This window comes from Coturnix japonica, chromosome 3 (genome assembly GCF_054131305.1).
Source record: "Coturnix japonica strain WE chromosome 3, WE-NBRP24, whole genome shotgun sequence".
Taxonomy (NCBI): Eukaryota; Metazoa; Chordata; class Aves; order Galliformes; family Phasianidae; genus Coturnix; species Coturnix japonica.
The window spans coordinates 98,565,426-98,592,063 of NC_140665.1; the positions used below are offsets into that span (position 1 = coordinate 98,565,426).

The 26,638-nt window shown below is 47.4% G+C and overlaps 3 protein-coding genes across 11 annotated transcripts in view; 2 read left to right on the forward strand and 1 right to left on the reverse strand.

Moving 5' to 3' along the window:
• Nucleotides 1–23: 23 nt before the first annotated feature.
• On the forward strand, nucleotides 24–16,761 carry ZNF512 (zinc finger protein 512). Of its 6 annotated transcripts, none has more exons than XR_014944935.1 (14): nucleotides 24–172; nucleotides 2,591–2,655; nucleotides 3,773–3,981; nucleotides 5,043–5,132; nucleotides 6,276–6,371; nucleotides 7,641–7,765; nucleotides 8,109–8,195; nucleotides 8,929–9,027; nucleotides 9,722–9,889; nucleotides 11,141–11,332; nucleotides 11,868–11,969; nucleotides 13,144–13,374; nucleotides 13,643–13,741; nucleotides 14,216–16,761. XR_014944935.1 is itself a non-coding variant. In XM_015859501.3 (14 exons), exons 1-14 carry the CDS (start codon nucleotides 158–160, stop codon nucleotides 14,510–14,512), a joined length of 1,707 nt encoding a protein of 568 aa, XP_015714987.2. In that variant the 5' UTR covers nucleotides 24–157; the 3' UTR covers nucleotides 14,513–16,761. The 6 variants fall into 6 exon arrangements, 4 of the variants coding, with proteins under 4 accessions (XP_015714987.2, XP_015714988.2, XP_015714989.2 ...); XR_014944936.1 differs by having other exon boundaries at nucleotides 5,046–5,132; XM_015859501.3 differs by having other exon boundaries at nucleotides 13,144–13,206.
• Nucleotides 16,711–26,638, reverse strand: part of LOC107312260 (low density lipoprotein receptor adapter protein 1-like) — an 18,495-nt gene continuing 8,567 nt past the window's right edge. Inside the window, exon 6 of the mRNA XM_085544033.1 lies at nucleotides 16,711–16,913. Within this exon, the coding sequence (XP_085400159.1) occupies nucleotides 16,843–16,913 (71 nt within the window). The 3' untranslated portion in view covers nucleotides 16,711–16,842. The remainder of the gene's footprint in view (nucleotides 16,914–26,638) is intronic.
• Nucleotides 20,391–26,219, forward strand: FNDC4 (fibronectin type III domain containing 4). Of its 4 annotated transcripts, none has more exons than XM_015859524.3 (6): nucleotides 20,391–20,628; nucleotides 23,156–23,271; nucleotides 23,461–23,665; nucleotides 23,958–24,047; nucleotides 24,370–24,503; nucleotides 25,022–26,219. In XM_015859524.3, exons 1-6 carry the CDS (start codon nucleotides 20,556–20,558, stop codon nucleotides 25,055–25,057), a joined length of 654 nt encoding a protein of 217 aa, XP_015715010.1. In that variant the 5' UTR covers nucleotides 20,391–20,555; the 3' UTR covers nucleotides 25,058–26,219. The 4 variants fall into 4 exon arrangements, with proteins under 4 accessions (XP_015715010.1, XP_085400161.1, XP_085400163.1 ...); XM_085544035.1 differs by having other exon boundaries at nucleotides 20,415–20,628; nucleotides 24,392–24,503; XM_085544037.1 differs by having other exon boundaries at nucleotides 20,448–20,628; nucleotides 23,160–23,271.

Sequence of the window (26,638 nt, forward strand, 5' to 3'; positions counted from 1 at the left end):
CGGTAACGTCCGGTGAGTTGCCCGTAGCTTCCGGGGTGTGGCCGGCAGTTGGCGGCCTGCTCCGTGCTCGGTTCGGTGTTGTCCCCTCGGGCTGGGAGCTGGCAGACGGTTGGAGGTGACCGGGAGGTCGTTTGAGGGGCCTTGTGGTGGCGTCGCCATGCCGGGCAGCGCAGTGAGTGCTTGGTGGAGCCCCGTTGTGGTGTTGGAGAACCGGGGGGTGGGGAGGGGGAACGGATCGCGGTGATTCGGGCCTTGTTCATCCGATTAACAACGATAGGGCATGGGGGGGTGGGCTTCAGTTAGTTCAGTTGGATCTCTTAGCAAAGTAATGCAAACACGAGCCTTCAACTGGTTTTTCATCTAGAGGAGAAGGGGGAAGTGTGAACTATTGTCTGCTCCTATACATGTGTTAGAAGCCAGGAGCATGGAAGGCAGATTGATGGTCATTTTTCCAGTAGGTTTTTTTAATGGTGAATTGCTTTTGCCTTGAAATTGCCTATTGTAGAATCACAGAATTGTAGGGGTTGGAAGGGACCTCTAGAGATCATCGAGTCCAACCCCCCTGCCAAAGCAGCTCCCTACACCATGTCACACAGGTAGGCGTCCAGGCGGGTCTTGAATATCTCCAGAGAAGGAGACTCCACCACCTCCCTGTGCAGCCTGTTCCAGTGCTCCGTCACCCTCACTGTAAAAAGGAACTTCCTATGCTGTACTTTCATCCCATTACCCCTAGTCCTGTCCCCACGCACTACTGAAAAGAGACCAGCCTCACCACTATGGCTCCCACACCTCAGGTATTTATAAACCTGGATCAGGTCCCCTCTCAGCCTTCTTTTCTCAATGCTAAACAGACCCGGTTCCCTAAGTCTCTCCTCATAGGGAAGATGCTCCAGGCCCTTCACCATCTTAGTGGCCCTCCGCTGGACTCTTTCCAAGAGATCCCTGTCTTTTTTGTACTGGGGAGCCCAGAACTGGACACAATATTCCAGATGAGGCCTCACCAGGGCAGAGTAGAGGGGGAGGATCACCTCCTTTGACCTGCTGGACACGCTCTTTTTTATACACCCCAGTATGCCATTGGCTTTTCTGGCTACAAGGGCACACTGCTGGCTCATGGTCAATCTGTCGTCCACCAGGACGCCCAGGTCCCTCTCTGCAGAGCTCCTCTCCAGCAGCTCTTCCCCCAGCCTGTACTGGTGCATGCAATTATTTCTACCCAGGTGCAAGTCTCTACACTTGCTTTTGTTAAACCTCATCTGGTTTCTTACTGCCCAGCTCTCCAGCCTGTCCAGGTCTCACTGAATTCCATGAGTTTCCAGGTCTCACCTATTCCCTGAGTTGTTGCAGCACCTGAAGTTTCTCTGCGTATTTGTCGTATTTTTATGTGTTCTTCACATTCTGTTCCTCTCCTGTTAGTTAGTTGTAACATTTATTTCTAGTAACAAACGTAATAGTATGGTCTAATTTGCAGCGTCTCAGGCACAGACTCAGATGTGAACGATCCAAATCGTTTATTATGAGTTCTCACATCCCTTATATACCTTCACACGTCGTTATTTCCTAACTTTCCCATCCTCCCTTAAAACTTTCCGAAACACCTTATATGTCAACAAAGCATTCTACAAAACACTTTTCAACTGTCCATGCAGGCACATATCCAATCAGAGCTGTGAGACTCTTCTCCTTGCAGAGGTGTCCTTGATTCTCATGCTGTTTATCTTGCTCCACAGCTGGTGCTCTGAACAGCTTTTCTTGTATTCCCACACTAATTGATAGGTAGAAATAGTTACATATAAGGAAAACAAGGTAACTTATCCATCATTGAGGCAGGAAAAGACCCAGAAGATCTTTAGGCCCAACCATTGCTTAATGTTACCAAGTCCCCCACAAAGCTCCAAGTGCCACATAAGTAGCTTCAGGGATGATGACTCCACCATTTCCATGGGCAACATGTTTCATAGAATCACAGAATGACCCGGGTTGGAAGGGACCTCAAGGATCATGTAGTTCCAACCCCCCTGCCTGGCAGGGCCACCAAACATCCACATTTACTAGATCAGGTTGCCCAGGGCCCCGTCCATGTCTTAATAGGAGCATAAGAAGCAGCAAGTGATAAATGACCAAAAATCTATATTAAAAAAAAAGTTTTTATATGATGTGAATAAAGGTGACAGCTGAGCAACTTGTGGAGTGTGACAAAATAATTGAGGTGAAGAATGAAAAAAGAACTCAAAGGGCACAGGGACAGCATTCTTGGCATGGAAAATGCAATGATTATTATGGAAAAAGGCACCAGTAGGTTACAATCTAAAATACTTGTCATTATGTGATAAGATATGGGCATAAAGCAGGTACTGCTGAATTAGAGACAAAGAAAAACTCCATCATGCCCCAGTGCAAGGAGAATGTTTGGATTTCATATGGGAAGTGGAGGGGGGCTCAGCACTGTTCTGATTGGAGTTTTACTTTAGCTGGAATTGAAAAGGTTCCTTGTTTAAAGGATGGTGTGCGCATCCTCAAAGTGCAAATGATTGTGTTTGACTGGAAAGAATTAACTATACTGTTGATGTAAATTGTTCTGTTTTGCCAGGATACCAGAGCTGCGCATCATGGACAGCGGAAGGGCAGGAGGCCACGGTCTATGGAAAACAAAAAGTATGTAATTGTCATGGAGTTCCCTCTAGAGCTCACTCCGGGACAGTGGGCACAAACCCGGGGCAGCAGGAACAAACCCCCCCCCCCCCCTTTTCTCTATCGGCACAGCGCGGCGCAGCCCGGCCACGTGCGTTTCGGGAGAGGGGAAGGGAAGGGAGATTGCGATTAGGTCTAACAAAAAATGAAGGAGAAAAAAAGGTGATCTGAGAACGAATGGCAGTTTAATAACCTAATAACGCTAAACAACAAGAGAGTTTCAACAAAGAAAATACCAAGTCCCCAATCTCACCGATGGAGCTGTGGAAGGCAGGAAGCTCTGACCACGTTGTCTCCTTGCAGGGAGCCGGCCAGCAACCCCGTCCCCTTCCTCACTTCCCTTCTGGTGCCCCACCCCACATGCCCATTAAGGCAGCCCACAGAAAAAAAAACTTGTCCCCTTTACTCCCATTATGAGGCATGGTGTTCTGATGTGGAATACCAACACCAACCAAATTACAAAACCATAACAGTAATATTTTGCGTAGACTCTGAGGGCCAAAGTAAAAAGTTGGGATTTGTGTTGGAAAACTGCATCTGACTTTTATATAATAATCTAAACATTAAGAGCTGCACTGATTTTTGTTCGTTTGATGGAATCTCAGATGAGATCCACACTGGCCCCTGATGGCTTAAAGAGAATAGTTTATTTTTACACTGTGATGAACTTGTGATTGCTCCTTTCATTGAAGTGCTGAGGTAGGATGAGTATCTTACAAACTCTATATTTCTTCACTAGGAGAGTGGTTTCTTCACTAGGAGGGTGGTTAGGCCCTGGAACAGGCTGCCCAGGGAGGTTGTGGATGCCCCGTCCTTGGAGGTGTTCAAGGCCAGGTTGGACGGGGCCCTGGGCAACCTGATCTAGTAAAGGTGTATGTTTGGTGGCCCTGCCAGGCAGGGGGGTTGGAACTACATGATCCTTGAGGTCCCTTCCAACCCGGGTCATTCTGTGATTCTGTGTGTGATTCCTAGTATTCAACTCAAACTCTTACAGATATGTTGAATAATAATAGTGTTTAGGATGTTTTGCTTTGGTGGCGTCTTCCAGTTCATAATGAGATTTCAAATTGATGTTTTCCAGGACTAAACAATTTGAGAAGATGGAAACGACTCCCCTAGGATTGAACAGTAACTACAAAGAGACAGCCAGCAACATTTCTTCTGGCTCTCAGAAGAGTCCAGTGAATGGAAGAGCAGAGTCCAGAAGCAAGCGGGCCATTCGCCGGCCTGCTTACTGGCTGGAAATGAGGGGCATAAAGAACGATGTGAAAAAATCATCAGATGAAAAAGGTACTCGCTACTCTTGGCTCAATGCAAAACTGTTTTTCCTCTTCCGTTCTTTTACGAGAGATGTAAACACCTGATGATTTCTGAAAGCCATGGTGCAGTTCAATCACTAATTACAAGCTTGATAGTGATGCTTATACATTAGGAGAGGCAAACTTCCTCCACTTCAGAAGTTTAGGTTTAAATTCTCTGGTGTTATGCAGTTCCTTTTAAGTGACTTGTCTCTTAAAATTAATGATTCTATGAGTGATAACAGTTTTATCTGTAGAAGTACGTAGGGCATCTGCCAATTATTTCAGCATTATACCGTAATAACTTGAAAAATAGAACAAGTAATGCTAAAAATGTACAGCAGCAAATCAGTATGCAGCATTCTGGTTTAGACCAGCCAGCCATACAGATCAACAGAAATAGATGTGCTCAGCACTCACACCAACATCACTGATGGCATCCATCCCATTTCCCTCTCTGGCTGATCAGCATGGAGATATGTTTGTGTGAAATAAAAAGGTGTATATACACCTATATTTCAAATATATATATGTATCTGTTTGTACATCTGAGTGCAGTGTGAATCCCTCTGTACCTAATCAATGAGGCTGATGGGTTTCACAGGAAGAATGTATCTGTTTCTTTGAATCCCTATCATGGTGCTGCTGTGCTTGTCTGCACTCATAGAGGGTCATAAGACAATATTCTGAGTACATAAGGAGGAGTAAGTGCTGCAGCTTTCTGGGTCTTTGGTAAGCCTGCAAATAGTAGGACAGACAGAACGTTATCCATGTTTTCCCACCTGTCCTTGTCTCTCTGTGCTCCTTGTTGTATGTGTAGATGAGCTTTTTATGATATAAGCTAGCAGCTTCTAGCTCTCTACCAGACCATGGAGTACCTAATGTGAATGGGTCATAAAGCTGTGTACGTAGCTTACTGACATCCAGGCACCTCACGAAAACTACTTTCTTTCCTTTAAAAGTACAAGGAGAAACTGAGGTATCAGACGGACACAAAGCTGTTATCCAGACCAAGTTTAATAAGACTGAAGCATTTCTTTTCTTGTTTGTTAGCAGAAGTGATTTTGAAAGGCAAGAGGAAATCTGAGCACAGGGAAGGTGAAGATCTTAAAGGCTCCCCCAAGAAGAAGCAGAAGATTTCTGGTAATATTAAATAACTTTTCATTTCTAGTTACAGGCATACAGGTACTTCAGACTTCTGTCCAAATGCTGTTCTCCATGTCTTATTTCTGATTCTTTGTATCCTGTTGGAAGCTGCTGAATAGTGTTTGCGTTATGGTGGGGGGTAATTATTCTTATTTAAATCTCTCTTAAAGTTGAGCAGAGGGAGGGAAAAGGGTAATAGGGTAAGAACAATCTGGTCAAGTTCATTTTAGTTTCCCAAAAGATTGTGAACTAAATAATCAGGCAAATTACTTATATATACGTGTGATGGAACATGGAGCTGCATCAAAGGAAGGTCATGTAGGGGTTAGGAAGAGGTTCTGCACAAAAGGGTAGTGGGTGTGGAATGGGCCCTGAACTGCTGGAGCTGGAGAAGTGTTTGGACAATGCTTTCAGACATAGGGCCATCCAAAAATCAAACCCTATGTGGAGCCAGGTGAAATCAAGGATCCTTCTGGGTCTCTTCTAGCTCAAGTTATTCTATGATTCTGTTCTCTGAACCCTCTTTGCAGGCTCCTGTAAGATCTATAGTGAGATAAAAGCAGGTGTTATACTGAGGTGTTTGAGCAGGAGTGTAGACTTCCAGGCGTGACATAACTTTTTTATTCTGCTGCATGGTCTCTTCAAGTACTGTTTCTAGCAAGCAGTTCAGGAAACTTGTAGATCAAATGAAGAAAATATGGAGAGAAAATAAGGGTAGAAAATGTAACCCATGGGAAAATATTGAAACAATAAGAGTTGTTTAGTCTAAAGAAAACAGGAACAAGTAGAGAAACAGGTCTGTCCGTTTTGTTGCTATCAAGTTATTAAATTGCCTTATCTATGCTGTGAACTGATGATTATGTTTTGGTGTAAAGAGTTCCCATCTTATGAGCTTTGCGTATGAACAGCCAGATAAATTTGTGAATGAGACTAATTTGAGACTAATGCCTGCAGCTGCAAACAAATGTGGATTTTTGAGAGAGAGGAGAGATTATAACCTTTAAGTTCCTTTTCAAAAGTAAAATGGAATATTTCTGAATGAGCAGTCTTGATACAGAAGGCTGACTTAGCAGCTTCCTAGCCAAGCTCTGCTTTTTGTGTGACAAGGCTCACAGAATTAAATCTCTTGGTCTTCCTTAGTTGTTAAAACAGGAAAAAAGCGGCAGTCTGGAACACAACAAAACTCCAAAACAAAAAGCCACAGTGTTCGGAAGGAACCAGAAACCTACAGCACAGGTAAGGAGGAGGAGCGGGTGCTTACAATTGTTTATAGAGCAGGTAAGAGGTAACTGTGATTCTGCAAGTTCACTCTGAGCAACATCTGATGTTTCCATTTTGTCTTTCACTGTTGAGTGGCTGCTGTCTTGTTGGAATATTGCAGAGCAGCGTTGAAGGGACAGCATGCTGTCTGTAGTTTCACAAGGTTTAACCCTAAAAACAGTGCATAATGGGATAGTGAAGGGGGAATAATTCCACTTAGGCAAAAGCCTGTTAAAATAGTTTCGGTGTAAAACTCATAGAAAGATGTCTACTTTTTTACTCAGCAGAACGTATTTGGAGGAAAAACTGTCACACTTACTGTCATATCTCTTCTGGTTACCTGATAGCCAGAGACCTAAACAGTCTATGCTTGAGAATTAGTGTTGTGGCCTTGATTCAGCCTTGGCTTGGTATGTGTAGCTCACAGCACTCATTAATTACTTGTTTTCTAGCAAGTGCACTTTGATTAACGGGTTTTTCTGCTGACTACTCAAGGAGAGACAAACCCTTCCTGTTATGACTGGGCAAAGAGAGCCTGTTTTTATAATAAGATACTTTTATGGTAAGAATTAAAGCAGGTGGCTTTTAAGCCACTTTCTTCCCAGAATTCAATTCAGTAATTTATAATCCTTGTGGATAGAGCTTCTCCTTTGCATTGCAAAAGTGGCCAGACACTGAAAATCATGCCTCACAGGATGCTTTTTCCTGGCTGTTGAGAGGGTTGGTGTAGTGGTGCAGCTCTTTTCATTTATGGTGCCAAAATCCCTGTCTGACATAAGTGAAGTTCTGAAGGTTTGTTTGATAGAATCGAGCCATGAACGTTGTCCCAAAAACTCTTCAGTCACATCTGTCACCACTTTTAACAAGTGTTTTTCCAGAAGTGCATGCTGAAGTAATTCAGTAATGAAAATGAATGAAGGAAAAATCTCTGCTGAGCAACTAGAACTCTTCTCACAAGAAGAAAGCAGTGTGGAGGGTTCTTACCCATCTTCCTAAGGGTGTGATGTGTGCCTTGTCACATTTAAAGCTGGTGATGAGCTGAAACTCCTTAAGTAGAGCAGGATACGAGTTTGGTGGCATGTGATTCATTTCCTCCAGGGATACGTTGTACACAGAATCACTGAATCACAGAATTGTAGGGGTTGGAAGGGACCTCTAGAGATCATCGAGTCCAACCCCCAACACATGGATGGAAAAAAGAGAACTTGTGTTTCCAGTTTTATTACAACTGCTTTGTTTTGACAGGTAGTATAGAAGAGCAGTGGTCTTTGGAAATTCAGGACAAAGGTCGAGTTACTTGTCCTACATGCCGGGCTGTGGTGAGAAAGACTGTAGAAGGACTGAAGAAACATATGGCGAATTGCAGACAGGTGAGGAAAAAGAGAGATGTTTGCTGTGCTCTCTTCTGCCTGCACGTGGATTTTTGTTGCAGTTAAAACCGCTTTTGTCTCATTGTGTCTCTAAGCAAGAGGCTTTTATGTCTCTAGAGGCTGCAGGTGGTTCTTCTGTTGCTGGAGTTTTGGCGTAGTGACTAAAGAGCTGCCTATTTCATGGCTTCTTGAATTGTACTCTCCATAAAATATGTTTTATTTTTAATGGGCAGTTACCAGGCCTATATACAATGTTCCACTCTCGTGCTCCTTTCACCCAGAGATTTTCCCACAGCTTTGGTTAATTTGCAGTTACACACACGGTGTCCTTATTTCTTCATAGGAAACATTCACATGTCATTATTGTGGGAAACAGCTGAAGTCCTTGGGAGGAATGAAATACCATGTCATGGCAGACCACAGCAGTCAGGTAAAGTAATTACTCTACGTCTGAAAGTCTTACAGAGGGGGTGGTCTTTTAATCCCTCCCTGATACACACAGAAAGTGAATATTGTGGATTCTATCAAGTGTAGCTGCTCAGATATCATTTCACATGTATTTTCATTATTTTAAGGTTGGAGATCTGGAAAAAATAGTAGTAGGTTGGCAGAGATGGGAGGAGTGCTGCATCTTTAAAACAGCAGCTGAATTTTATGCTGGTTATATGTCATGCATAAAGGGCATTCCGAATCAGAAGTTCATTGTTCCTTAGACTGCACTTTTCAGTCCTTTGCTAGAAAGTAGCTTTTCCTCTTTGCTATTGCTTTAGAGAAGGGGATGTCTGCTGTTGTCACTGTGAAGCATTAGGACTTCATTTCTTTGGGAAGTTTGGATAATATTTGGAGAAACACATCACTGTCGTATTTTAGCAGTACATGTTGAAGATGTGGGATAAAGGTGAGTTAGTGCTTTCCACAGGCAGGAGGGGTGCAAAGAAATGCACACCCATATCCTTCCTAGAAGCTGTGGTTTGAAAGTACATGCTGTCAAGGCTCTGTTCCAACACAGCTATCTGCAAAGTGGTTTTCAGACTGTTCACTCCTTTTAAACACAGTTTGGTTTTCCTGGGGTACAGACAAGGGTCACTGTATGGAATCCATTCCTGTAAAATCACAGTGCTGAGCATCCTGCATTTTTCTTTCATCCTTCTGCTGTCCTTTAGACAGTTGTGAAGGAAGGAGGAGAACTGGATGAGCAGCTTGAGCGAAGCCGCCTTCGGAAGGTTTTGAAGCGTATGGGAAAGCTGAAGTGTACAAGGGAGGTAAGCTGCATTGTCTTAATCATCCTAAATTGAACAGCAGGAGATGGCATGAACATGTCATACTGTGAAATACATTCTGCTGGATGTACTTTTGGTGCTGGTAAAAGATGACTTTGTTTTTATATCCAGCTATACTTTAAAGACAGGATCATCTCTTGAGAGACTTTGAAGGAATGCTGTGTTACCAGGAAATCAGTAGGAGGCACTGAGAATTTCCTCTAAACAATTATGAAGCGCTGAGCTCAGAGAACAAATTATAACATAACTGATGCTTGATGAGAACATTCTGAGCTGAAAAACTAGGAGTCTAATGAATGCTGGTTGAATTAACTAGCAGTGTTAGTACTTCTGTTCTTTCCTTCCTTAGTTGTTTTAATAGCTGTAAAGATGTAAGTGACATCTGCATGAACTGTTGGGGTTTATTGCCCTCCTCTGCAGTTTGAGATGTGATCTATATTCTAGGAACAGCTGAAAGTTTTATTTACAATTCCATAGTGCTGCATTCTAGATATTTCAACCACCCAACCAAGTGTTGGCTCTTTCTCTACCCACGTCCTCCATTTGTATCTTGAGATCTTTGTTTTGTGCTGATTGTCTCAGGTTTGTCAGGAAAGCTGGTGGCACTTTTATCAGCAGTGCCCTTATAATCAGTTGGAGAGCATTTGATCCATGTGTTTTTCTTCCATGTTGACAGGGCTGCACAGGCAGCTTCACTAGCCTAATGGGATACCTGTATCACATTAAAAAATGTGGGAAGACTGCTTCTGAGCTGGAGAAAATAGCCATGAAGTGCCATCATTGTGATAAAGCATACAGATCAAAGGCAGGACTTGTGTACCATCTCCGAGCTAAGCATGGGCCGGTAAGTGCTAACTGCTGTAGTTATCAGAATATTGATGTGATATTTCAGGCCAGTGTGTCCGGAGAAGGGCCACAAAAATAATCCAAGGGATGGAACAGCTCTCCTAGGAAGACAGACTGAAAGAGCTGGAGCTGTGCAGCCTGGAGAAGAGAAAACTGCTGGGAAACCTGAGAGTGGCCTGTCAGTATCTAAAGGGGAGCTACAAGAAAGAAAGGGACAGACTCTTTAGCAGGGGCTGTGGTGACAGAATAACGGGAAATGGCTTCAAGCTTGAGGAGGGTAGAGTGAGGCACTGGAACAGGTTGCCCAGAGATGTAGTGAATACCCCGTCCTTGGAGACTTTCAATGCTGGATGGGCTCTGAGCACCTGATTGAGTGTAGATGTCCCTGTTCATTGCAGGGGGAGTTGGAGTAGATGACCTTTGAAGGTCCCTTCCTACTCAAACAATTCTATGAAAGCACTAGCTGTGTACAGAAGTAAAACCAAATACAGAATTCATTCACTACTTCCCATCAGTAGGCAAGTATTTAGCCATTTCCAGGAAAGCACAGCTTCATCATCTGTAGTAGTGACTTGAGAAGACAAATGCCATAGCTCTGAACAGTCACCCCTTCCTCCTCCCTTTTATTGCTGAACATGTTATGCAGCACAGAATATCACTTTGGTCAGTTAGGGTCAGCTGCCCTGGCTGTATTCCCTCCAGCTTCCTGTGCACCCCCAGCCTACTCACTGGTGGGTTAGCATGAGAAACAGAAAAGGCCTTGCTGCTGTGTAAGCACTGTTTAGCAATAGCCAAAACACTGGTGTCTTATCAAAACTGCTGTTTTGATAAACATAATACCCTACAAGCTACTGTGAAAAAAATTGTCCCAGCCAAAACCAGTGCATGTGTAACCTTGTGGGGCTTCCTATTATGTTGTTTGCTCTTAGAAGAGTCATCACTGGAACAGAACAAGCAACACTATTCTTGTTGTCCATGTGGCTTTTACAGTAAAGATGTGGTATCTTTTCAAGATAGTGGCTGTGTGAAACTCTCTGCTTGAGCCCTACTGCTGTGTCGCTGGGTAGATCTGGGGATCTGTCTTGGTAGGTAGTGGGATGCACCTCTGTCAATGAAACATGGCTGCTGCAGCATTTCTGTGAGGGATTTGGTTGAGTATTTATTCACAGTATTTAGCCTAATTGAAATAGGAAGTGTTGAGGGAGGCTTAGCTTTTTTTTCTCTTTGTTTTTTTTAACCTTCATTGTAGGTCACCTTCCTCCATGAAGAAAGAAAAGAGAACCTGAAAGATGCAAAATGGGAGCAAAGTAGTACTGGTAGAGTTCAGAGGAGATCTGCAAAGGTGGCAGTCTACTATCTCCATGAATTAGCTGGAGAAGAACTGGCCAAAGAGTGGCCCAAGAGAAGAGTGCTGCAAGACTTGATTCCAGATGATAGGAAGGTACAAAACCTTAAAAATGCTATACAGTGTTTGAGTCTTTCTCCTTATCAAATGAGTCTTGTAATGGCATCTTTCCAGTGCTGGCAGTGTTTAGTGGCCCTTGGAATTTAACACTGAGGAAATAATATCTTGTGGAAGAGATGAAGTTTTGCACTCTCCCTGATATCAGATTAAGCTGTAACTACATTAGCAGTTACTGTGGTGTGTTTTATTCAGGTAGGCTCTAATGACTTTACAGCTACTATAGCAGTAGCACTTTCATTTCCAGTATTCTCAAGTACAAAAGCAGTTATAGTCAGTATGTTGCTTGCAAGTTAGAAGTGTAGTATTTTATCTGGTATTTATCTAGTATTTAGTTCCAGATTCAGTTATGTTTGTAGATGGGTGGGAGAAAATCGTTTATTGAGTGTCTGGCTTTTAGAAGTGCTATTTCACTTTCTAACCTGTCACAAAAACAGGGAGAGGAAAGGGATATGCTTGTCACAATATATAGCTAGCTTTGCTTCCAGCTGTCAATTCCATCTCTTTATCTCAGCTGAAATATACCCGCCCTGGACTGCCCACGTTTAGTCAAGATGTGCTGTGCAAATGGAAAACAGAAATAAAGATGTACCGAAAAGTCCACTGTCCAAATGAGGTAATTCATTCTGAAGGTTCAAAGGGGGGATGATTTCAGGTCTATATAAGCCAACAACTTTCCATAGCCTTGAAACTGCAGTTTCTGTCTTTCTGCAGAAAGGAATTCTGCTCTATCTCTGTCTGGTTGTTCACTGTAACTAAAACCCTGATTGATCCCTTTGAGTATGCATTTGTCCTCTTCAGAGCTAGTAACTTCCAGAATTAGGCAGCTTTAGGTTCATCTGGGTGCTGGTCCATGTGGAGGTGTGATTGAGTAAAGGAAAAGTGGCAGGTGTACTAAATCTTAATCTTAGAGGAAAGAGGAAACAAAAATGAAAGTCTGAGAGTGAAAGGACTTTCAAAGTAAAACTGACGTGTTGTACCAAAGCTTGAAATGGCCATTGAAAGGCACACACGTGGCATCCTGGTCTTGGGTTGTTTGTGCATGTGCACGTAGTTTCTTACAACTCCATGCAGTGGTTGCCAGTCACATCCAGTGAAAAGAAATGGCTCCGTTGGCGGAACTATTTTGGTGCTGCATGTGATGCGGTGACAAGGGTCAGTGGTGCATTTCATCTGGAATTTGTACAGAGACAGACTTCCCCCTCCCTGTCCCACTCACAGCGCTCTCCTCAGTTTTCAGGCTCGTGTCATTACCAACTATAAGAATTGCAATGTGATATCTTATATTCATTTACCTCCAGAAGCAGCTGTCCTAGTTCACCAGGCAGTAACCCAGAATCATGCCTTGCACTTAACCTCCTGTTTCAGGTTCTGAGCTGCCAGCTGAGCATAATCTAGTATGCTGAGACTGATGCCTACAGCTCCATGTGGGGTAGGCCTTAAAGCTGCCTTTTAACTGGGACTGTTGATGTCACATGCAGCTCTCTGCCACTAGATACAAAGTCAGGAGAGATCATAGTGTCACCCTCTTGTGACATGTGCTTCATTCAGAACAAGTCTATGATCTTACTCAGGCTTTTGGCAGGGGGTGCTGTAACACACTGAAATCTTAAGTGCCTTGTGAAGGTCTTTACCAGAAGTTTTCTGGCTCTCTACGACTTGCTATCTCCTTTCCTCTTCCTGTCTTATCCCTTTGGGGATTGTGTTCCAGAGGATAAAACTCTCTTACCTGGGAAGAAATAATTTCTAACCAGAGTTTTGCTGACACAGACATTTTTTTGCTGTTTCAGGGTTGCGAATCTGTGTACGGCACGCTCTCAGGACTCAAATCCCACCTCGGCACATGTACATTGGTTGGTAGCATCTTTCATACCAATATCCTGACTGTGCCTGTCCATCTGATATATCTTTGTTCAACCCACTGTCCTAAGCAGAATTTCTGATAACTTAAGTGCTTCTCTACATGCCAGTGGGGTTGTCATTGCAAATACTGTTTGAAGGAAGGAGGGAGCATCTTAATGGTATGCGTTTTAGTGAAGCTGCAATCCTACCTTTAGATTCAAAAATGCAAGAGCATTTTTCTACAGCTACAGCATCTCACAGGGCTGTTCTGTGCTTTGTGGATGTAGCTGGTCAATCATGTCACTGCTTCTGTACAGATTGTCTGTTATGAATAAGAGATTCTGCTTCTTGCTGCTATGTTGCATCTATACAAGGCAGACGTACAATATAAGGTGTATCAGCCTTCTGAGGAACAATTGGTGATGTATTTCTTTGTTTTGATGCCAGGGAGATTTTGTGGCTGGCAAATACAAGTGTCTCCTGTGTGAGAAAGAATTCATTTCAGAGAGTGGAGTCAAGTATCACATCAACTCTGCACACGCTGAGGTAAGTCAAGCAGAATCAAAGTCCTCAAGCCTTAGTTTGTGGGGAAGGAGTCTTGGGAAGGAAATGCTCACTGCCTGCCCGATTTTACTCTGTCCTTGCTTACTGTTGGCAGCGGGGCACTGAGCTCAAGTGGGTTTTGGTCGCTTAAACAAAGCTATTCTTATTTGTTGGTCAGGGGAGTAAATGTTGTGTCATGTCACAGGTCTTGTCCCAGGTGGCTGCTGTTCAGTTTAGTTTTTCACCATTTTCCCTGCCTTTAGTCAGCCAATTGCTACATCAGATCTGACTGTTCTGAGACGGGGTGACACCTGATGAGGAGCTTCAAAGAGCAAAGCTTTGTTAGTCACTTGCTTTTCTAAATCTCACGTTTCAGCAAACGTTTGTCCCACGGATTCAGCTTTCATTATAAGCTCTGTTAACCTTTGTGTGGTATTTCTACCGCCAGTACCAACCTGTTGCCTTCTAACCCTCCAGGACTGGTTTGATATGAACACAAATACCACCAAAAGCTTTGAGAAACTAATGAAAATCCGCCAAAGAGAGGAGCAGAGGAAGCAACGGAAGAAACATCCCTTGACCCAGGGCAAAAAGAAGAGAACTGGGTCCTTGGCTACTAAGAAACTCCCCAGTGCTGGAGCTGAGAAAAAGAGAAGTAAGAGAGGCCGTCCAAAGCAAGTGGGCAATGAAAATGAGAGAAGTGAGGAAATGAAACCTCAAGCTGCACGGAGAGACAAATATCCAAAATCCAGCCACAAGCGAGGCCGGAAATAAACCCTAACAGAAGGGAAGGGGTAATCCGAAATCTTTTCACTTACAAGCTCCATTTCTATCAGTCTCATAACCCACAGGATTCAAGATGCTACATATCTACAGTTGCAGCGTTGGTAATGCTGCAGCCTAGAACCCACAGAGCTGCCTTGCCCCAGTGCAACGTGCTTTGTCATACTCACATGTCCATAGTGTCCTTTGCTCTGCAAGTGAGTACTGTAGATGCCTTCTTTGTTACATTACATATTTATTTTCAATACTACTTCTGTTACATGGATGAGATATTTTAGCGGTGGCTTCCCTGGATGGGAAAGAACAGAAGAAGGGGATTCACTTTTTTTTTTATTAAGTCACGTGTTGGTATTGAATTCTAGGTCGTAGGGAGTATCTTCTTATGCTCCAGAAAAGCACCAGGTATGATAGAAACGAGCACGAAGCAGCAGCATGGGCATTGCCGCTCTGTCAGAGAATGTATTTTCCAGAACCTCTGTTATCCAAAGACCCATTATCCCAGCAAGCTGCAAAATTCGACCTTTTTCTTGCAGGTTTGCCAGCAGGAGAATAGACAGGTGGCTCCATGCTGTTTTCCTGTGAGTTTTCCCAGGCTAACAAAGCAGGCAGCTGGTGCTGACGTTCACAGGGAAGCCATTGCAGTACCTGGTGAACAGGCAGATTTATACATGCATGTTTCTAGCTCCTACTTATTTCCTTTGCTGTGCACATTGGTACAGTGGCACTTCAGCCTGGCTACTGGCCTCATTGCCTTCCCGGAGGAGCCCTCCCTGCTACCTCCAGGACAAGTCTGGGGTTTTCCCTTACTGCCTCCCAAGGTGACAGCATTTCTGCGTGCTTCTCTGTCACCGAATAAACCCTTTCCCCCATTATGTCTAGTTTAAAGCCCTGCTAACCATTTGCAAAGCCATTCATTCAGCATGTCCACCTTCCTCCTCTTGTGTGGATCCCAGTCACCACCTGAGAGGACGAAGGAGAACACAGCTTGCTCTCCTGATCCCTTCAGAAGTCTTTCCAGAGCCCTGAAGTCCCTTTTGATTACCCAATAACTTCTTTTGCCTACCTCTTCATTTCCAATGTGGAAAACTAGTAATGGGTAATAATTGGAAGGCTTAACCAGGTGAGTGATGTTCACTGGCCTTGGCACATTGGCCCTGGTAATGGGAAGCTTCATGGCCAGGGTGTTCTTGAGAGCCGCAAAGCAGTAGTGAGGCAGCACACAGTTCTCCGTTGTGATCGATGTAGCGGTTACACTGCTTCTCTTCTTTAAACCAGTTGTCACTCTGGTTGCAGTACTGCACCAAAAGCATTAATATGTGGGCTTCTGTGCAGCCAGAGGGGCAAAATAAAGATGACAGAAGAGACGAGCAGGTCACTGAGTAGTTGCTCCTGTGCTTCATTACTCCAAAAGCAATGTGCCTTACTTCTCATTGGGATTGTTTTCAGCTTCGGCATCTCCTCTTGTTCCACCCTAGTAAGTTCAATAGCCTTTACAGTATGGGAAGTTTCTTCCTGCCTGTTTTCAGTCATAAATAACTCCATGTAATTTCCTATATGAGCTGAAGAGGTTCTTTAGTCTCAGCCAAAACAGTTTTCTTTTGCTGTTGCTCTGACTGTTGCTGTTGGTTTAAGCATTTGGCAATGTAGGGACAGGAAACAGAAACCAAACGAAGTATTCTGTGTCAGTCTTTCTAAGGTAGAATGCAGTGATGATATTGCCCTGTTCTCAGCTATCGTTTTTTTCACCCCCACAACTGTTTCATTACGCCGTTTATGTTCACTTTGCAATCTGCTCTATCAAATATCGATTTCGGTTCTGGATTTTGGTTGGAGGGTCTGTTTCTGTCCTCTGTACGACACTACAGTAGGTCTCACTGCATAACAGAGGCCGTAATTCTGTCTGGTTTTGCTTGAGCCACTCTGAGATAGCTCGGTTGCATTATTTCTCTTCTCACAGCTTTCATTTTCCACCAGCTTTTCTTTTTACCCTGCAGATTTGCATTGTAATTGTTTTATCTTTTCATTAGCCTTGTTGTTAAAAACTATATCAGATAGCTGCAGACTCTGGCAATCTGTGGAACAAATCCTTATTTACAAGTATTTAGTAACTAGCGTTTAAGATACAACACGGATACTTGTATAGCGTATGGGCAAGAACAATGCCTTACAGAAGCTGACTGTGTCAACAGTTACTTTTACCAACCCAGACTTGTAATTTAATTAAAAAATGTTTACAGAAATCTCTTCTCTGAAGCCACGTTGGTTGCTTTTCCTTACGACGTCGTTCAGTGTCAGTTGTGATGTTGGTTTGGTGAGAGATTTCAGACTGTGAGCGCTGTTTGCCGTTGTTTGAATATCGGTACAGGGCTGAAGTTGTGGTTTGTTCCTTGTCCTGGAGAGGGGAAGAGAAAACACTGAGGGTTGTTTTTTTGTTGTTCTGTTTTGATTGAATGGCAGTGAGCTCATGGAATCACAGAATGGTTGGGTTGGAAGGGACCTCAAAGATCTTGAAGCTCCAACCCCCTGCTATAGGCAGGGCCGCCAGCCTCCACATTTAATACCAGCCCAGGCTGCTCAGGGCCCCATCCAACCTGGCCTTGAACACCTCCAGGGATGGACGGGGCATCCACAGCCTCTCAGGGCAGCTGTTCCAGCACCTCACCACTCTCATAGTAAAGAACTTCCCCCTGACATCCAACCTAAACCTTCCCTCCTTCAATTTAAAACCATTTAATGGCAGCACACTATGCCATACAGGCTCTTACACGGGTCCCTCACAGAGGCACTATGTATAACCTGGATGTTTCACTGTGCTCTGTCACGGGGAGCAGTTATTGAATCAGTGTGGACCTCAGTGATGGCACTGACCTGCACAGCAAGTGGCTGGAGGGATGATGTCACCCTGGGATGCTGCCTGGCTGGAATGATGGGCATAAAACCAACACCACTAAGCACGACACCATCAATTTCTCAAAGTGTTGCTTGTCTGAAGGCCAGCTTTCTTCAAAATCAAGTGGGTCAATTTTGTAATTAAAATACAGCAAGATTAACAAAGATTTGGGTGGGGTGGGAGGGATAAATTCAACAGCTCTGCTTATTAATTAGCGTAGTGTCTCTTTATGTAGGTTGTATCAGTTCCAAACATCCATCTGAGCTACCCTCAAAGGTTTCCTAAATCACAGAATCGTGGAATCATTTTGGGTTGGAAGGGACCTTTAGAGGTCATCTTGTCCCACTCCAATGAACGGGACATGAGAGAGGCAGTGCAATGGTGCTGAGCCACCTGCCAACGTTAAAGCACCACACCAGGAGGTGCTCCTGACCAGTGCTGGGAATGAATCCTTTTCAGCCAAGAGTTAACGTCATACCTAGTTTCTAACTGGGACACCTTTGATTTTATTCCCAGCTCTTCAATCTTACGCAACCTCCCTCCATAGACCAAAGGGGCCTTTCACCTTCAGCACATTTTCCCAGCTCTGTGTATGAGAACCTTTAGGTTTCTTTTTTAAGAATAGAACTTTTTTAAGATAGAACTCTTTCTATCTCCCCCTGAGACGTTTCCTGGTCTGCAGCTCATTGTCTTCTCCTCGCTCCCCAAACGTTTGTGTTCTTTTCAGGTGAGGCTCCAGGTCAGTTTCTACATCTGCCATGCCTGTTTTTCCCATCTACAGACAGAACAATCTTCTTCACAGTTTACATAACCACGGAGGACGACGTGTGTCCCTGCTGCCCTTGAATCCCTTTCAGCTGCTGCTTTGCAGTACAGCCTGCTTTAAACACGTCACCTATGCCTACACTAAGAGATTGGAGAAGGCCAGCGACCATTTTCAGGCTCAGAACTCTGACCATCCTGGCTGTTTAATTGGGGTTTAGCCCCATCGATGCTTTCCCACACTCTCCAGGCACTCTTCAAGACAGGCTCCTCTGTCATCAAGAATGCCCCAGAGCAACATGTACACAGTTAGAATGTGGGCATCAGAAGCTGGAAGCAATGATGGCCCAGGTGGCAAAGAAGGCCAATGGTATCCTGGCTTGTATCAGGAATGGTGAGCAGGACTAGGGAAGTCATCCTGCCCCTGTACTTGGCATTGGTAAGACCTCACCTCGAGTGCTGTGCTCAGTTTTGGGCACCTCAGTACAGAAAGGACATGGAGGTGCTGGAGCAGGTCCAGAGAAGGGCAATGAGGCTGCGGAAAGGCTTGGAGAGTATGGCCTATGAGGATACACTGACGGAGCTGTTCAGTGCAATGAGCAGGGACACCTACAGCTCCCATTAAGTTGCTCAGAGCCCGATCCAGGCTTGCCTTGAAAGCCTCCAGGCATGGTGCATCCACCACATCCCTTCTTTTCTTTTTCCTTTTTGCTTTGCCGTTGTGTTCGGAGCTCAAGATCGCAACGAAGAGGTTGTTATTCACTCTGCGTTGCAATTAAGCTTTCAATGAAAGCAATGCATTGAATTGAACGCGTCGAATTTTGGCACGTATGCAATTGAATGTTTAAAGGCTTATTTTAGAACATGCACAGTTGAAAAGGGGCTTGATAGCCATTAGAAGTGCTCAGTCACCCCTGTCTTTGCAGTCTTTGAGTACTTAAAAGTGCAGTGGGATAACCCCCTCCTGTTTGATAATAATGCTTTCCAAATAATACTTCCCTGTCAAATTGCTTTGCATTTTATCAGGCTCTGGGCTTCAATGCCTTCATGTGGCGTAAATGCATCTAAAGAACGGATGTAAGAAAGAAGGGAACAGGTTCTTGGACAGGGTCTATTGTGGCAAGACGCAGGGAAACCGTTTCAAACTAAAAGAGGGGAGATTTAGACTGGATATAAAGAAGTTTTTTACAATATCATCATATCACAGAATGGCCTGGGCTGAAAAGGACCACAGTGATCATTTGGTTTCAACCCCCTGCTGTGTGCAGGGTCACCAACCAGCAGCCCAGGCTGCCCAGAGCCACATCCAGCCTGGCCTTGAATGCCTCTGAGATGGGGATGGGGCTCTGAGCACTGATGGAGCTGTGGGTGTCCCTGCTCACTGCAGGGAGTGGGACCAGGTGGCCTTTAAGGGTCCCTTCCAATTCAAACCATGAAACAATCTGGGAAGGGGTGAGTGGTAACAGTATTCACCTGGGACCAACATACCATAAGGCATCTTGTGGACTGGACTTACACTGTCCAGTTGTCCCATCTTTAAAAGGATGGAAATATGGTAAGGAGCTACGGTGACACAAATGGTGCAGTGTGCACGCATAGAGAATAATTATTAACTATCTCTTACTACAGAAACTGGGAAGCACCAGAAGAAGTAATTGGGCAGCTGGTCTAAACCCAACAGAATAAATTACTTTTCACATTGCACATAATTACATAGCAAAACTCTTGGCTTCACCGTACCCTGTGATAATAAAAAGTATTGATGTCTGTTCTTGGGCAGCACTGAACATCCCCCAAGCCAATTATGGTAAAAAATTACCATCTCCAAATGAACAAAGAGGAAGATCAGGAGTTATTAGCAGCTTGCGGGGGGACTTCACATCTCATAAAGATTATAATCGCAAAACGTCGCTATCTACAACCTGGTGATGGAGTTGAGCCACACGTTTGAATCATAGACTCGTTCAGGTTGGAAAAGACATCGGAGACCCCCAAATCCAACCCCAGCCCACCCCCCCCCATGCCCACAGCCCACAGTGCCACATCCCCACGGTTATGGAACAGCTCCATGGACGGTGACGAGCGGTGACCCCCAGGGGTCCGCCTTGGGACGGGACACGCTGGGGCAGCGGACCCACGGGCAGATAACGAGGCAACCACAGACACGAAGGTTTGAGAAGCGGGGAACGACGCCGGAGGGCGCTGCGGTGCCGCTCGGGGCTGCGGGGCGGAGCCGGGCCGGGGAGGGAGGACCGACCCGCCCCAACACCCCCGCGCTGCGGTCGGGGCTCGGCCCCGCTCCGTCCCCCCGGCGCAGGGAGCGGGCCGGTGCCAGGGCTGCCGCCCCGGGTAGGGCTGCGGTCCGGGGCCGGCCCCGCCGCCATGGCCCGTTTCTCGGCGTACCTTAACCCCGTGCTGGTGCTTTTCAGCTGCGACCTGTGCCTGGTGAGAGCCAGTAAGTGCCGCCGGGGGACGGGATGGGGATGGGATGGGATGGGATGGGATGGGGATGGGGATGGGGATGGGACAGATATAGCGGGTAGCCGGGGCTGTCCCGTGAGCTGTTCCCCGTGGCTGCCGTGCCTTCATCCCTCCGGGCGTTGCTGCCCGGCTGTCCCCGCGCTGCTGTGGGTTCAGACCGAGGTGATGCGCTTTAAGCCGGGCGCTGCTCTCCTTCCTTCCCGTCTCACCTCCATGGCAATGCCTGCCGCTCTCTGTTGGCTCCTTCTGCATTGCTACGTTCCGGTAACCCGTCACGGCAGAACGGGCTGCTTCGTTCTGAGCTCGGCCTGGTGTCCGTCCCCTGTTGTCCCCTGGCAGCCGTGTTGCACAACAGGAACTCCGTGGCCCGTGGCATTAGACAAGAAATGCAGTTAAAAAGTGACCCCTCGTCTTCAGGTGCGTGGTACGAGGCTGGCTGCCCTGCTGCGGGGATGGGTGGCTGGGACCAACATCTGTGCCCTTGAGCAGCGGTGCCAAGGGCACAGGTCCTCCTCCAGAGACACAGCAGGACGGGGAGAGAGCGCGTGGGGCTGTGCCCCATCCCTGTGCCCAGCCATGTCCTCCAGTGCTGCTGTTGAGGTGCATCCATCCAACACCTCCATGGTAGCAGGAAAGGGTGCTCCAGGCCATCAGCCTCTTTCTGTGGTGCTGCCCCATTCTTTAGTAGGGTTTTAATCAGAAGTGAAGCTGGATGGCTTATAAATGATGCAGGATCATTAGCTCTGAATGCATTGTATGGGGCTGAGCTCTGGGAAAAGCATGCCAAAGAGCCCAGCATCTTGGAGGAGCTTGGCTTTATAGAGGTGTTTTCAACAGTCGTATCAGAGTGTAGATGTTTTGCAGCCCAGGCACTTGGATGTTTATGACACAGGACTGCTCTGACTGGAGAACATGGGTTTGATGTGGGGATCGTTCTGTGATGAGAGCTCTCCTTTAGAGGTCTTGTCCTGATGACATTCATCTTGTGTATCCTTGAGGTTGAACGTTGTCCCCGTGTTTCCAGAGTGAACTTGTAGAGTCATGGAATCATTCAGGTTGGAAAAGACCTCAGAGATCCCCAAGTCCAACCCCAGCCCACCCCCCCATGCCCACAGCCCACGTCCCTCAGTGCCACATCCCCACAGTTCTGGAACAGCTCCATGGATGGTGACCCCACCACCTCCATGGGCAGTTTCCTAATACCCAACCTGAACCTCCCCACGCACAACTTGAGGCCATCACCTCTCATCCTATTCTCTGGTTCCAACAGCTGACTCTTTCTGTCCTCACTCTTCCTGCTAGGCGAGCAAATCTCACACGCTCATTGTATGTTCTCTACAGCAACCAACCAAGAGCCATGTCCCAGTCCACGTGGACCCAGCAGCGTGGATCAGGGATCACTGCAGTGACCTTGCTCTCAAACTGTAGTGACTCAGTCCAATGTCTCAGCATCCCCGGCGTGATGCTGGGCTGGGTCGTGCTGCCTTCCTGCAGAACCTAGAACATTCTGCAGGCTCCACACATGGACTTTTGCAGTGCCAAGATGTCAGACCTTTAATTTCTCTGCAAATACGTTGGGCACGTTCAGCCCTTCCCTCATTCTGTTAGATGTAAAAGTCCACCTAATTTATTACTGTGGTAAAACACCAGGTCATGTTCTCGGCCCGAGGCCAGATGGCAGCAGGATGTGGTCACATCCATAGTACTCAGCTCACACGTTCCAAAGAGCATAGAGTACATCAGGGCTATGTGCTGGGAATGGCCCATGGCTCGTGCTGAATCCTGAGCCGTGTCCCTGAAGGGTTTGGGCACATGCTGCCCAGTTTGGACCTCAGTAGTTCCAGGGGCTGAAATGAGACAACAGCAGTGGTGCAGCCTGTGGGTCAATCCAAAGGATGGTAGTGGCTCAGCATTGCTGTCAGCTTTACAGCCGATGGCACTGCACTGTCAAAGTCAGCTCTGCTCTCTGCACTGGGCTTTCCTCCCCATTTTGGAGCAGGGAGCAGTGCCAGGCAGATGAGGTGCCCAGGCTGAGCTCTGTAGTGTGTTTATTCCAAGCTGCCCCATTTTTCTGTCACAGTTGATATATAAATACTGTGTCTGTGCTGCTTCCTACGCAGCCCTGGGTGGTGTGCCAGGCATTCATGATGTGCACATGCACAGGGCAGCCCCAGAGATTGGAGGATCCTCGTCTCACTGTCACAGTTGTGATTGAAGTGCTGCATTAATGTAGGGCTTGTTTGGACTCAGAACCCTGCAGAAGCGTGGGACTTTACTACCAAGAAGCTGCTGTGTCTGGGCTGAGCAGCAGCACACCATGCCAGGCAGCTCTGCTGCTACTCTGCAGGATGCTTTCCAACAGATGAAAAGCTGAGCTGCAGTGAGCGAATGCTGGAGAAAACCCCCGTGGTTGGAGGGAAAGGGAGAGAGATGAGTGCCTTTTCTGACAGATCTTTTGCCTCTCTCCCGTGCCTCCCCTCGGTCCACCCCTGCTCACCCAGACAGGCCGCCGTCCCCCGTCAACGTGACTGTGACGCAGCTGAAGGCGAACTCTGCCACCGTCTCTTGGGATGTGCCAGAAGGAGACGTGGTCATCGGCTATGCCATCCTGCAGCAGGTACCCAGGCCGTGTCCCCGGGGGTCCCTCTGGCTGCATAGGGATGCTGTAAAGCGAGGTGCCAGCCCACCCCAGGGGTGGAGGATTGCCTGGGAAGGGAGGAGTGAGGGCGCTGCACTCAGCAGAGCCCTGCAGGAAGGGTGCAGCTGGGATCAGCTCCCTGGGGATGACAGCTGTTCACTTTGGCAGCGGCAGGACGGTCAGATGCAGCGCTTCATCCGGGAGGTGAACACCACCAACCGGGCCTGCGTGCTGTGGGACCTGGCAGAAGATGCTGATTACATCATCCAGGTGCAGAGCATTGGCCTCTACGGGGAAAGTCAGGCCAGTAAACGTGTCCACTTCCGGACCCTGAAGGAGACTGACCGCCTCCCCTCCAACAGCTCCAACCAAGGTGAGGGCATTGCCCAAGTGCCACCCGTGGGGCTGTCTCCTTTCCACTTTGCAGCCACGCTGTGCTGGTTGCCTGGTGGTTGCCTAAATGCTGGCCATGAATCCAAGGGAGATGATGTGCAGCGTGGGTCTTTATGGAAAGCTGTAGGCTTCTTCCCAGTCAACATTTGTTTGTCAGGGGGAGGTGGGTCTCCCCTCGTGGTTCCTCAGATCCTTGAATGATGCTGGTCATGAGGTGGGTTCTGCTGGGAGGGTGACCACTGCCAGCCCTGCCCGGCTGCTCTTCTCCACAGGTGACATCACCATGGAAGGGTTGGACAAAGACAGGCAACTGCAGACAGGGGAGATCATCATCATCGTGGCCGTGCTGCTCATGTGGGCAGGTGAGTGCCACTAACAGCGTTCCAGCAGGCTGGGACAGAGGCACAGTCTTGGGTCCACATAGAGGATGGGGCTCAGAGAGCGCAGAGGAATACTGGCACAGTCCTGGCAACCCCCTTCCTTGCAAGTCTATTGGGACTGGTTCTTCTGGGTGCCTCTGGCTCCATTTTAATAGAATCATTAAGGCTAGAAGAGACCTCTAAGGTCATCATTCCAACCATCACCCCAACCCCTGGGCCTGGCTGCTCTCCTGCTGTGATGATTGGGGAGGGGAGCAGGGGGCAGCCGGTGTGAGGGAGTCCTTCATCCCTCCTCTTTCTGCAGCGGTGATCGCCCTCTTCTGCAGACAGTATGACATCATCAAGGACAACGACTCCAACAACAACAAGGAGAAGACGAAACCATCCTCGGAACACAGCACTCCAGAACGACCTAGTGGAGGACTGCTGCGGAGCAAGGTGAGGGGAAGGGCTGACAGGAGGGCTGGCATGTGACATCTGCTGTTCCTTAGTGTCTGGACAGGTTCTTGTTCGCTCCAGAAATAGAAAACACCCCATTTTGTGTCCTCACCCTAAAAGCTGAGGACTTGTAGTGAGCCCTGGGGCAGTTTGTGTGCCCCATGTGTGAGTACAGGAGAAACACACATAGTGATGGCAGAACACCTCTGCTGGGATGGCTCCCACATTACAGGATGGTAGCTGTCCTCCTGACTTATTCTTTGTTACTCACCAAAGGGTGATTTATAACGCTGACTGCAGGTGCTCTAATGGGACGTTGCAGTAGTTTATTCCCTTGGGTCTCATCTTCTTTCTCTGTCCATGGTGCTGACTCCATTCACGTGTTGCCCACTGGCCTGTTTCTGTCTCCTTGGTTTCCAGGACTTTGAGGGCCAAGTTCTCTTTCCTCTTCCGTATCTCCCATCCCAAGGTCTCCACAAAGCATGGCCTCAAAGTGTGCTTTTTTTTTTCTCCCATAGAAGAAGTCTCCTTCTGTCAATATAATCGAGGTGTAAGTGTAGCACCAGCTCTGCATCTGGGCTCCTGGGCATTGTGTCAGAGCTAAAAACAGGCCTTGGAAGAGGAGGCAGCACCAGGCAGCCAGCCTGGAACTCTGCATGCGAAGATCCACGTATCCGAACTTAACGCTTTCCCAAGGGCACCTGTCTGGGGATGTGCATGGAGTTGGCTCCCGGCCGTGCATGCATGCCTCGCCCCGCTTCCCTGCCGCTACGGAGCGTGGAGCTGAGTGATGGAGTGGGGGGTCTGCCAGCAGCCTGTGGGGGAGCGGACGGGCTGCTGCCCTGTCCTACACACAGCCCTATGGGGAGGCAGCATCCCAGAGCCCAGGCTTGGCCAAGGTGCAGCTGTGTGGCACCACACTCCTGCCCAGATGTTCTGAGGCAGACCTGGCTCTCTCTGCTGTGCTGGGGGTGGAAAGATCTGCACCCTTTTGGCCCCAAAGCTGAGGGGAGGGTGCAGTGCAGGTGCTGGTCCCAGTGCTGCCAGCGAGGTCTGTGAGGGTGGGCTGTGAGAGCAGGTCCCTGCTGGAGGATGGGGCCCACTGCACCCCGTCACTGCAGGCTTCCCACACCTCGCCCTGCTGCAGGGGACAAAAATACAAATGAGAGCTTGAGGAGTTAGTGCTGCTGCAGTGCCTGGCTGGACTGCAGCAGGGCAGGGAGCATCAGTCCCATGGGTGAGGTAAGGCTCACAGAGCTATGAGAATGGGTCTGGCCATCACACTGCTGTGGCTCTGCTACTTCCCCATCAGGGCTCACTGTACGCATGCACTGCATGCATAATGCAGCCAGCCCGGCTGGATCGGTGGGATGCGTGCTGTGTCTGAGGCTGAGGTCTGGCCCAGCCATGCTCTCTTGCCAGAGGAAGGGTGACACAAGGAGCCCCGCTGCCACAGAGGCTGTGCCCGGTGCCCTGGCTGCTGCTCTTCCCTCCGTGCTCTGTGGCTGGTCACCGAGCTGGGCGCTGGCTCTGCAGCCCTGGACTCGAGCATCACAGGATCCAGCGTCTTCCAGGAATAAACCTCCCAGCAAAGCACTTTCAGAACTCTCACTTCCAGGTGCTGTTCAGCTCCTGCTGCAGGACTGGATTGGGAAGGGACAGGGTAAGCAACTCCCTGTGGCAGGGTCTTTTCAATAAAAGCATCCTGGCTCAAAAGCAGCGTCGTCCCTGCAGTATCGCAGGTGGGGGAAGGAGGGGCAAGCACATCCAATCACTTCTTGCACTGATGTGTATGGCCCTGTTCTTGACAGCACATGCTCTGCAGCAGGTCTTCTAAGGCCATCTTGCAATTCTTTCTGGCCTTTGAGATAGTGGAGACTGGCCTGTCATGATTTAGGACACGCAGCTGCGGAAGGAAGATGATGCCAGAGCTCAGCAGGCTGCTGGCAGGAGGCCGTGATGCTCCCCATCAGGTGAGAAGAGCAGAATACAAAAGCTGCGGCCAAATTAAAAAGGAACACAACGTCTCTCATGTTATACAGAGAAGGCACAGCAACTGTTCCAGGATGACACAAGGAGCTGGAAGCTGCTCACTGCAGCAGCAGCAGCTGCTAAAACTCAGGATTAACTGCAGA